This window comes from Populus nigra, chromosome 2, assembly GCF_951802175.1.
Source record: "Populus nigra chromosome 2, ddPopNigr1.1, whole genome shotgun sequence".
NCBI classification, from domain to species: Eukaryota; Viridiplantae; Streptophyta; class Magnoliopsida; order Malpighiales; family Salicaceae; genus Populus; species Populus nigra.
The window spans coordinates 41,636,387-41,647,949 of NC_084853.1; the positions used below are offsets into that span (position 1 = coordinate 41,636,387).

At 33.5% G+C, this 11,563-nt stretch overlaps 2 protein-coding genes and 1 long non-coding RNA gene across 5 annotated transcripts; 1 reads left to right on the forward strand and 2 right to left on the reverse strand.

Moving 5' to 3' along the window:
* Nucleotides 1-898: 898 nt before the first annotated feature.
* LOC133681661 (protein COP1 SUPPRESSOR 2) lies at nt 899-3,329 on the reverse strand. The gene is made up of 7 exons (XM_062104759.1): nt 3,170-3,329; nt 2,871-3,074; nt 2,654-2,777; nt 2,304-2,377; nt 1,885-2,042; nt 1,266-1,657; nt 899-1,130 (listed from the first exon to the last, which is right to left on the reverse strand). Exons 1-6 carry the CDS (start codon nt 3,256-3,258, stop codon nt 1,491-1,493), a joined length of 816 nt encoding a protein of 271 aa, XP_061960743.1. The 5' UTR covers nt 3,259-3,329; the 3' UTR covers nt 899-1,130; nt 1,266-1,490.
* Nucleotides 3,330-4,020: 691 nt separating this feature from the next.
* On the forward strand, nt 4,021-4,514 carry LOC133682095 (uncharacterized). The gene is made up of 2 exons (XR_009836607.1): nt 4,021-4,200; nt 4,279-4,514. It is a non-coding gene; the product is annotated as an uncharacterized LOC133682095 (long non-coding RNA).
* A 62-nt stretch (nt 4,515-4,576) lies between these two features.
* LOC133682093 (glucose-1-phosphate adenylyltransferase large subunit 1-like) lies at nt 4,577-10,396 on the reverse strand. 3 transcript variants are annotated; one of them, XM_062105359.1, is made up of 16 exons: nt 10,286-10,396; nt 9,260-9,553; nt 9,014-9,136; nt 8,728-8,901; nt 8,448-8,540; nt 8,184-8,267; nt 8,041-8,096; nt 7,796-7,889; nt 7,571-7,683; nt 6,670-6,742; nt 6,348-6,428; nt 6,176-6,262; nt 5,978-6,082; nt 5,377-5,483; nt 4,988-5,048; nt 4,577-4,806 (listed from the first exon to the last, which is right to left on the reverse strand). In XM_062105359.1, the coding sequence occupies exons 2-16, from the start codon at nt 9,497-9,499 to the stop codon at nt 4,705-4,707; spliced, it is 1,593 nt and encodes a 530-aa protein (XP_061961343.1). In that variant the 5' UTR covers nt 9,500-9,553; nt 10,286-10,396; the 3' UTR covers nt 4,577-4,704. The 3 variants fall into 3 exon arrangements, with proteins under 3 accessions (XP_061961343.1, XP_061961341.1, XP_061961342.1); XM_062105357.1 differs by lacking the exon at nt 10,286-10,396 and adding an exon at nt 9,859-10,007; XM_062105358.1 differs by lacking the exon at nt 10,286-10,396 and adding an exon at nt 9,702-9,813.
* Between the last annotated feature and the right edge of the window lie 1,167 nt (nt 10,397-11,563).

The following is an 11,563-nucleotide window of genomic DNA, read 5'->3' on the forward strand; positions in this document are numbered from 1 at the left end:
TTATTCATAGATTAAAAAAAGATGTTAGAAAGTGAAATTGAAAACAATGATAGATAAACCATAAAAAATAAAATAAATAAAATAAATAAAACATTATTTTTTTTATAAAAAAAAACCAAGCAAACTCGATTAAATCTTGAACTTAGTTAAATCAAGAAGTTTAACCTTTAAAATTCACAACTTATGAAATCTTGAACTTGAGTTAAATCAAGAAACTTAATCTCAACCAATTAAAGAATAAAATCAGTGAAAAAATATAAGTAAAAATAACATGCAAAAGCCAAAAATAAATAAAAATAAGAAAAATAAGAAAAAAATTTGCAAGAAAAAAACCAGGGAGAATGAAATTTGAATTTTTTTTTTTTAAAAAAATTCACACCAAACAACATAAATTACAATTAAAAACTGAATTTGAAAGATTAAAAAAATTATTAGGGTGAAATTAAAAAATAATTATAATTTAATAGATTATTTATATATTTAAAAATGATAGTTGAGTGAAATAAAAAAAATTAAACGATTATTTATAGATTAAAAAATGATAGGGGTGAAATTGAAATTTTTTTTTGAATTATTAGCATTATTGAAGGCTTTATTCATTCGAAGATAAATTCTAAGAAAATAAGTTCAAAATCATTTTGAAAATTTCGCGTACACTAAAAAATGTCAATGATAAAATTTAACATGTTACATGCAAAATGAAAACTTTAAATATAAATAAAGCCATAACTCAGATAAAATGTAAATTCATTATCATCATCAGGTCTTTTGCGAGAAGGTATAGTTTATGTGATGATTTAATCTGGACCTATAATAGCCATGGCAAATGGATCGAGCATGGCTTTATTTCACTAGAGCTAATCTACATTATCATATAATCTGCGCTGCAATGCAGATGTGAACAAACACGGTTCTACACTTTCTTATTTTTAAAACAGCTGAAATAGTTTCACAGATGAAAAGAAAAACCAAAGCCTTCATACGATATAGGTTGCTTAAACCGAACACGCTAGAACATTAAATTAAAACTACAGCTAAGCCCCATTCTGCCACAACCTTCTACCCATACCTTATAGATGTAAAGTACCGTCGGCCTCAATTTGTCAATTGACAACCATGATTTGCACGAGCTGGCAAAAGGATAAAAACAAAAAGGCCTTGAGAATCCTGATTTCTCAAACAGAAAGCAGTTCATAATAAACGGAAAGTAGTTGGTGGCTAAGGAAATGCACATTCACCATAAGTGTAAGGTTCCAACCACTAACCTGCAAGTTATTTGCAAAACGAGGGATTGGTGACATTTCCAATCTAATTACCCAATCCCTGTCTTGCTGCATGACCATACAGGCAAGTTGAATCATGAGTGGTTGCAGTTACCATGCCATCTTATGTTGCTAAGAAAACATTTTGAAGCAGCAAAGGTTACAACAAAAAATGAGCCATCCTTGCCAAATTACTTTTCTCAGAATGTCGCATGTTTGAAGTGCATGCTATCTACGCATGACCCGATGACGTTCTCGTTTTCGGAAGCGCTCTAGCATGAACTCATCCGTTGCAGCTTGCCTCCGTCCAGCTGCATCAGTGCTGTTATCAGCTGGTTTGGATCCAGCAACAGCATCATCCTGCATACTCCTGTCCTTGTACAGCTCAGGATGATCTGCAAGTTCATTTTCATGGTCAAAAAACAAAAGAAGAAAGGAAAATCACTCGAGCATCAAAAGATGGAGCAAGCATATTTTTAGCGAAGGTTGTAAGAAATATAGGGATATAAACAGCCCACACATTCAAGACTTGCAAAACCTGGATTTTGATTTTGGTATAAAGTAAAGAACCAATCCACTCATATGATGAAAGGGTGCAATATTATAAGAAACAGCCAGCAACCTCGTCGAAGTTTCTCAGCATAATCCCTGCCGCGTTGGAAATAATCAGCACTGTAACTGGAAGGGATGCTAAATTCTGATTTTGGTCTACCCATTAGCCTTTTCTCCTGTAGAAGCTTTTTGGCTGCCTCTGTTTCCTCAATATTTCTCAGTTTGTATCTGCAACCAAGGAAACAGTTATTAAGTTTATTGAGAATAAACAGTCAAGCCATACCTCAGAAACTCTTTCTATAATGCCCATTACATCATGCAGTAACAGAATTGATGCAAAACAAATCAGATAAGGATTGCCCTTGAAGGCAAACACTCCACTTTCATGAAGCAAATTGAGCATGGTAGTGCTCCAAATATAATGATGCCAAAAGAGATACGCCAAAACACAGATCACAATTTCTTAACAAATTAAAAAGGCAGGCATACTCAATGGGTAGCTGAACCTCCGCAATCCCAGTAGTCCACTGAGTAGAGCTTTCTTCTGAGTTTCGCTTTTTCACCTGACAGCATGCAGTGAGAAGTTCAAGGAAACAGTTAGAAGAGTGAAAGTAATATCAGATTGTCCCTGGTAAAGATAACCAGCATCTCAGAACAGCATAAGAAACACACACACACGCAAGTACATATACATATTTTCAAAAAAAGAAAAAAAAAAGATTAATACTCACAACAAGTTCCACGTTACAAGAACATTCTTGAAAGTTGAGACATAAAAAAGCATGATCAACATAAATAGTAAATGGAGAAATATTTAGTACTAAAACCAAGTTACCCACTTTAAGATGCTCCGGAATTTTGTATAATTCATCTTCAGCACGCTTCAACTCCGTCTCAACTTGATCAGTTGCATCAATATTCTTCCCTCTTTTCTTGGCCAATTCTTGCTCAACATACTGCAACCTGTGGGTTTTAATTAAGACAAACACAACCGCCCAGGATGAAGAAACCTCAAAAATAAATTTGTAAAGAAAAAGAAGACAGTAGGTAAGGTACATGTTGGGATCTTCGACCATGACAGCAGTTTCTTGAGCAAAAGTGTCTTGAAGAACAAGCTCTTCTTTTTCGCCATCTCCATCGGCCTTTTCGGTTAATTTGGCAGCTACTGTAGTTGCAGTTTGCGAAGTTGTTGCTAATGCAGGGATTCCTGACTTCCTCTCCCTCTGTTTCTGCAGGAATTTCACCTCTTCTAATGCCAATCTGACATCCATTAATTAATTAATTAAATCGATGTAACTGAAAACCCTAATTATTTCTCAAAACTGTATTTAATCTATTTTTATTTTATTTTTTACCTTCTTTCTTGTTCGTCGTCGTCTGATGCTTTGCTATGCTCATCTTCTTCGAAAGTCCTCTTCCTGAAATTTCTCTTCTTCTGCATCATCCGCGCCTCTATTTTCCTGCCCTTTATGCCGATTCTGGAATTTCAATGTCAATGTTAACGTTTTAGTAACATTGATGTTCAGCGGAAACCCAATCTAAACGCAGCGTTTCGTTCTTTCTCACTTTCATTTTCAACGCCACCGTTTCAGTACGTTAGAGTCTTGCAATCAGCGGGGAATTTGATTTTATTTTTTTTCATTTCAGAATAAAAGGTATTCAAATTCTAATTGAAATTGCAATTAGATTTAAGTTGAATTAGTACATTTATTTATTTTAATTCAGAGGTTTTATAAAAATTTATGCAGACATTTCATAAGAATATATACAATATACTTGTCAATTACCTACATAATTAATATAAAATATAAATATGAATTGCTAAAATTTAGAGAAAAAAGAAAAAGAAAATCATGCTCCAAATCAAATCATTTATATAAAATCAAACAGTATAAACTTACATTATTAAACAATTCAAGTTGATAAATTTTAAAATTCACGAGGTAAGGTTTAGTATCAATATTAAATGATATTAATATTTTTTTTTCATGTTCAAATCTTATATAATTAAAATTTTCAAATTTTTTTTTCATTTGAAATTTATTAAAATAATTTATTTTATTATTTTTTAAAATTTATTTTTAATATTAGTATACCTAAAAATATTTTTTAAAAAATAATTTAAAGAAAAAAATTCAAAATTTAATGGGAGAATATTAACAAAGCAGACTCTTGTTGAAATTATTGCAGGACTGGTCCATGAAATGGCAGCACACATTAAATCCATTGATAATCACCATCTTCTAGAAATAGGGCTAGAAGGATATTATGGCGACTCAAAGAAGCAATCAAATCCTGGCAACCTCCTTTTTGGCACTGATTTGATCTCCAACAACGAAATCCCGCAAATAGATTTTGCCACCATTCATCTCTACCCAGATCAATGGTAATATATTTATTTTTTTATCATCCTTAACTCATTGTACCTTTGTTTAGATCATAACTTATCTGCAAGTCTTGCCAGATTAATGCAATGGCAGGTTGCCAAATTCAAGTGAAGAAGAGCAAGACTCATTTGTGGATAGATGGATCCAAGACTCCAGATCGGTGCTTAGAAAGCCACTCGTTATAGGAGAGTTTGGCAAGTCTTCAAAGCTCCTCAAATTTGTTAATAAATCTCGAATACCGAATAATTTATTCAATGAGTAATTTTACTTTGATCAATGGTTCAATAAAGTTTGAAACCTTTTACCCAAATAACTTATATGAAAATCCTTGACATATCTATGGACCAGAAACCTTGTCTCTGTGCTGGATGAAAATGGGATTCAAAATTCTGATAATACAAAAGGAAGTAACGACAAGATCAACCTTTTGCATGGGGTGCAGTCCTATTCTGCACACAACCATGATCAAGTCTTGTATATACATGTATGCACCTTTTCGCCTTCTATATGATCGTTCCATCCTTTATTACAGAGTTTTTTAACACCACAGTTATTCCTGATCTGATATAGAATCCCTCGGATGGTCTCTCTGCCTCTTGCACACCCTGCAACTCAAGCCAAAATCACAGAATTTGAGTATGTTCAGCATGCTCTGTTCACAAGTGTATCTTGAAAATGTAATATACATCATTAACCTTCTTTACCCCCTTCCCTCCAGAGGAATTTCAGAAAATGGTGGTGCGGGTGAGGGAGGGAAGGAGCTGACAACTTTGCAGAAATACTTACTTCTTTGTTTGCTATGATCACATTCTTTCCAATTCTGGCGTTCTTGTCGATTATACAATTCCTGCAGGATGATAGAAATAACCATATGTACCTCATAAATAATTATATTATTATCTCTAAAGGGTTAAATTGAAAACATTTATCACCACAAGAGAAATATAAAACGGCGCAGGACACATTTATACTGCATTCCAGTTAACTATCTTGTCCACAGTTCTCTAGTTGCATATGCCAACAAGAAAATAAAAGAGGCTGCTAAAAGTTGAAGAAAGGGATCCTCATATGTTCTTAAATATATTCTTTCTGCCAAAAAACTTGATGAGCAATTTGAAAACATCAGTTCAAATATCAAAATCTTTTGCTTCTGTTAACTTTTGTAGTGAACTTACATTATTTTGGTATCTTTCCCAACACCTACTGGAACTCTTCCCTCTGCTAAAGAGGCTGCTATTTCGGCCTCTGTTTGATAATAATCAGCACCAATCATCATGGTATCCTGTGGAATATACGATTCAGAACTATCATTCCAAATACGATTCAGGGCACTGATGTAATCCAAGTGCACTGATTACATGGCTTTGATTCTTAAACATGTCCTCGAATTGTTAAGCAAGATGAGAAAAGATCTTTGTTCTGGATACGCGAATGTCAAGCTTATCGGAACAAGATTCATATGAAATCCACTAGATTTTCCACAGCATATTTATTCATACTATATCATTGTGATGTACACAAAATGATGTTCCATATTAGAGGTCCAAATAACTTATTCACCAAGTAACTGCTAACATATTGCTAGAAGAAATTACATGCAAGATATAGTCTTCTTTATCTTAACATTAGAACAGACATTGAACTTCAAAGTCCAGTCCCAACTGACAATTATTTTCAGTTTATTATCCAGAAGAACTTTCTGTCATGTCTCTTCCTCAGATGAACTTTTAGCTAGTTTGTCATTGCAAACAAAAGAATGAGAAGGGAATAGGTTACCTTCAGCTCAACCCCGTATTCCAGTCTAGAGCGAACGCCGACAATGGAACGTTCAACACTACACTCCCTTAAAAAGCAACCATGCGAAACTATGGAATCCTTGACCTATAATAGCTAAGAGTTAATGGATAATCTCAGCTCACGGAAACATGACCGTGAGAATGTTACAGTATATAAGAAATGAGTTTAAAATCATACCCGGCACTTCTCGATTTTAGTTGGTGGCAGAAATCGGGGAGAAGTGAAGATTGGCTTCAGAGGATCAAAGAAGTGAAAATTGGGAGGCTTCAAAAGTATGAAAAAGATGGCGGGTTATAAAAATTCATTTGAACCACCAAAAACTGCACCAGGAAAGTTTAAAGAAAACTACCTGATCCGTTAGGGCCAAGTTGGCATCAAAGAAAGATTTTATAGTTCCAATATCCTCCCAGTATCCATTGAATAGATATGCCTGGTATGGAATCAACAAAGTTCCATCAGTAATTTCTGGAGTAAAATTTAACATTTCCTTTTTATGATGCAGATTCACATAGAAACACTCTCATTTAAAACCAGTAAATGGAATATGGTTTTAAGATGCAATCCATAAAAGGCAAGCTTCACAAGGCCAGAAAATGTATGAACTCTATTTATGCAGTATTGAGATCTAGTTACAAGTTAAACTATGATCGTTTTTTATTCGAGGAAATTACCTGAACATTATACTCCTTTGTAGACATTGGAATAATTTCTGATCCAAAATCATTGGCTGTTGGATAATTCCACCTAAAGAAGCAATTATCATAGCAGAAAAAAGTAAGATTCCAAGTTACTCTTTACTGTTCATGTTGTTGCTTGTGGGGAAATGTGTTGAATTCGTGAAGCCCTACTCATGAATTATAAAAGTTTGACAAATTAGTTTATTCAACCCTGCATGAAAATCAATTATATGGGATAAACCATTTATTCTTCATATCTATGGTGTAAGGATAAAACCTTCCATCAAATAGCAGATTAACAAAACACTGGTCTCTCCCCACTACCATGACAAAAGGAGATTGCAAACTCTGAAATGTTAGCACACTCACAAAATAAAATACCGTTAGTTTTAAAATCATTAGCTTGATATGGCATTGAATTAGCACTGAAGTGTGGAATAATATGATTGATCAAGATAAAGGAAGCACTGATTGGACTGGAGCTTAACAAAATCATTATTGTTTTGATCTGTCTGTGCTTTCAACAGTAATATGCTCACTTCACATGTTTCTTATAAATTAGTAATAGAAGATAGTGGCTATGGAACTCCCAAGAAAAGCACCATACATAGGCCCATAAAACAAGAAGTTTTCTTTATAAGTGATTGTCTCACAAAATTGTTCAGCTAAAAGTCAAATTGATCCAACGGTAAGAATAAGTGACTGGAATCAGAAGGTACGAACTAAAATGGATTCAAGCTCTGTCTCAGGTATAAAACTCAATTTTTGGTTTATAGTTAAGAGGTAAAACAGATGTTATCAATTGTTTCAAAATTTTATTCAAAGTAAATTTGCCGATGTTTAGCTATGAAGAATATTGTTAAGGGAAAGATGCATTCCTTGCATGCTACTTTACCTGAGAAGTTTTAGCAGTACATCTGTCTTGAACATATATATACCCATCGATGCAATGTATGGAAATTTATTTGCATCTTGAGCTGATAATCCTAAAACAGTTGTATCCACTTTCTGAAACAACAGAAATTGTTAAGAAGACACTTGTTAGTTTCATACTACGGCAATTCTTATGATATAGTTCGATGCACTATCTCATGAGGCTAAAACAAATAAAGGAACACACCATAGATTTCAAATTTTCACCCTTAGGCTTCTCAAGAAATTGTCTTATCTGTCCTGTTTCATCAATCTTTACCAACCCAAAATCAGATGCACGACTGCAGTAAGAAGAAATAAAACCATGATGATCGAAGTAAAAGAACTCTAAACAAGTACTTTTAATTAAATTGTGTTTTCTTGGTGACATTACAGTCTGGAAGAAGGAAAGGGTTGTGAGAATCAGGAAAATCTATGATTAAAATTAGTAACCTGTCATTCACGGGAAGACAAGAGACACAAATGTCAGCACCCGATTCAATATGCTTCTGCAGACAGAGAGTATTATTTAACAAAAATCACTTGAGTCTAGAAAATGAGTGAAGTGTTAACCAGGTTTGAAGTGATGCTTAAACCTGCAAAAAGTCCATGTAATCCATTCGATAAAGATGATCACCAGATAATACCAGAATGTTCTCAATGTTTCTAAGCTTCGCATCCTGCAGAGATTACCACAAAATCGGCCACTTAAGATTGAAACATCAAGACCATATATTCATTTGGCTGAATGAGTTGCCGATTATTTATCTATGATCTAATACCATTAACTTTCTATTCTAAATCTGCTTGGAATGACAGTTCGCAGAATCAAGATGCAGACATGATAGAGAATTTCATACCTCAAACAACCAAATAAATTGTCTTACAGCATCTGCTGTACCCTGAAACCACTTCTTACCAGATTCACCAGGTGTCTGGGTAGCTGCCAATACCTATCGTGGAAAATGAAGCATGATTAGAAGTGCAATTGCTCGGATGCTAAAAACTCATTCTAGTGAAGGTAAAAAGGGAAAAGACTATGCTGGTATCTGCACCAAGCACAAAGTTGATCCTAGTATATAAAATAGCATCTTCAAAATAGAGTATAGCCTATCATATTAATTAAGAGATTCAACTTACCTCAACAAATCCATCACCAAAGTCTACACCATTTCCCTGATTATATGTTCGAGCAATGTGACGGTTAAGGGATTGAGAATTGAACTGGGTGAGGATGTAAATTTTGTTAATTCCACTGTTGATGCAATTACTCATTGGAACATCAATCAATCTGTAACATCCCCCAATTGGTACCTAAGTAACATACAAAGGAGACAAAATGTGATAAATTAGTAGGATTGAGAGTTGCAACATTATGAAAAAAAAAAGGGATACTCGTATTTCAGGAGTATTTCGAGTTACTTACAGCTGGTTTAGCCCTTCTTCGAGTAAGAGGAAAGAGTCTTGTTCCAGCTCCACCACCTAATATGATAGCAGCAACAGTCTTAGGGTCTGCTGCTTGTTTCTCAAACATTGATGCCTGAAAAGTCTGTAGCAAATTCAAATTGATCCAAATAACAGTTAGTTAACAATGGCCAATAAGGAAACTTAGCATGCTCATATAGACAAAGCAACTGGATATCAAATAAAGGTAAAAATATATGAAAGTTACCATAAAGTCTTTAGTAAAATCGGCTAGAACTGCAGTAGTAGTTGAGTGCCGTCTACTAGTGTTCCATGTTTTCATAGGGAAGTTGAATTTTGATAGCTGAACACCAGAAATTGAGGTGTATGCATGTCCTCCATTGCCCAGTTTACGCCCAACAAATGGTGATGACAGAAATATGTCACGTGTAGACGATTTCATCTTGGATGATACTGGCATAAATCCATGCAGCTCTCCCACTACCATCTCTACACAAATTATATGTACTAAGACCTAACTGAGATCTTCTCTGTTCTTGGACTGCACAAGTAAAAAGGAAGTCAGAAAAAAAGTTATTTCAAATCAGATAATCAATACGAACAAATTCCACAACTACACTTATTCCTGTTGGGATTGGAAATCACAGGTTCTATAAAGCAAAAAACTGGACAGACTAAGTGGCACCCACCACAATCTATTAATAACTGGCTCTCAACCAATGTAATGCACCTCGTTGTAAAAAACAAAGCAAGGATTAAAAGGAAAGGATTGCCTAAAGTACTTGCAAACACATATTTAAATAGAAAAGGGGAATAATTATGATGAATCAAGAAATGGGATTATACCTTTATTATATTTTTGGAATTAAATGAATAGCAGCAGTTTCTTGAGTTGCCTCAAAATGGAGCAAGGAATGGCGATCCGATATCGTTAACAGTTGACAATCACTTTTTTGTCTACAGCTATTTATTATTTATTTTTTTAAGAAAAAGGGTTCTCTAGTCTAGATATCTTGAAACTAAGACCAAGTTTTCGAGATTCGCAGCCAGCTTAGAACTAAAGCCAGCCCCATGTGTTTCATTCACGTTTTAAGGAAAGGAAGAACATAGCAGGGAGAGCCGACTCCCTCTTCTTGGGGTTTTTGTTTCAAGACTGCTAGCATCTACATGTGCTCATGCAAATAATCGTACACGTTTTTTTTATATTATTATCAATACAAAATAAATTCCATCAATCTAGAAGAAGAAACAATAATAAAATTGGAATAATTACAGAGAGCAAATCACATGCAAATCCATCACCATTTCCCTTTTCTTTTCAACCTGCATATGGGTCACGTTGAGTGGTGAAGTGAAGGAAACCCCATGAATGTTTCTGTGTGAGAGTAAGTTCCACTTCCACTTGAGAGTCTAAGAGATTTGTTAGGTTTGAATAGTTTTCTTATCACGGTTTTCATAACGGCCCAGAATTCCCGCATTAAAATCTTGCGAACTTTTTCTTTGAATAAAAATATCTGGAGATTTTGGATAAATTGTGCAAATAGATTCAAAATTATATATAAAAAAAGAATTGATATATGAGCAAAACATTTTGGTGAAATAATATATTTGGATTATATTGCATTTTATAAACATGACATGGTTAAACTGTATTATTTCTTACTCAACCGGTCGACCGGTTCATAATGGTTAGTGAAATTGATTGATCAATTTTGAAAATAAAAAAAAAATCTCAAAACTGTCAAAATCGGGAGCTTTAATGAAATTTTTTATATTTAAAGATCCAACGATCCACGTAGCGATACATTGGCTATTAAGAAAAAACAACTTTCGAGAACTCTTGTAAAAATTCAAGCGCGATCTAACGATTGGATCAAAAGTTATGACTATTTTAAGTTGTTATTCTAGTCTACACAGTCAGACCTCCTCTTAGGTTTAAACTTGTTCCACTAGTCTATAAATACATATGTTAGGTCATTCACGTAATCTATTTGAAATAGATCCTCATTTAGTTATGATAAACTCACACCTATCTGCTCAGAATCACCAACTACTGTATGAATAATAATTTTTTAAGATTTTAATTGGAATCTATATTTTAGAATAGAATTTGAAAAAATATGTATATTTTAACTGATAAAATATATTTGAAAAAAAAACTTTATAAAATTATAGCCTATCTGCTCAGAATCACCAACTACTGTGTGAATAATAATTTTTTAAGATTTTAATTGGAATCTATATTTTAGCATAGAATTTGAAAAAATATGTATATTTTAACTGATAAAATATATTTTAAAAAAACTTTATAAAATTATAGTTTTTATATGAAATGATCGACTGATTAATATAACTATATTCAGATGGTCGACCGATTGAAGTAGAAGATTAAAATTTGATTATATTACGGTTCAAAAATATAACTCGATCAAATTATTTTATTTCACTATATCTTTTAAAACGGTGTTGTTATATCCAAATTTTATATTCGTTGCGCTAATTTTACAAAAAAAAAAAATCCACAATCCACCCACTTAAAATCTTTTCTTTT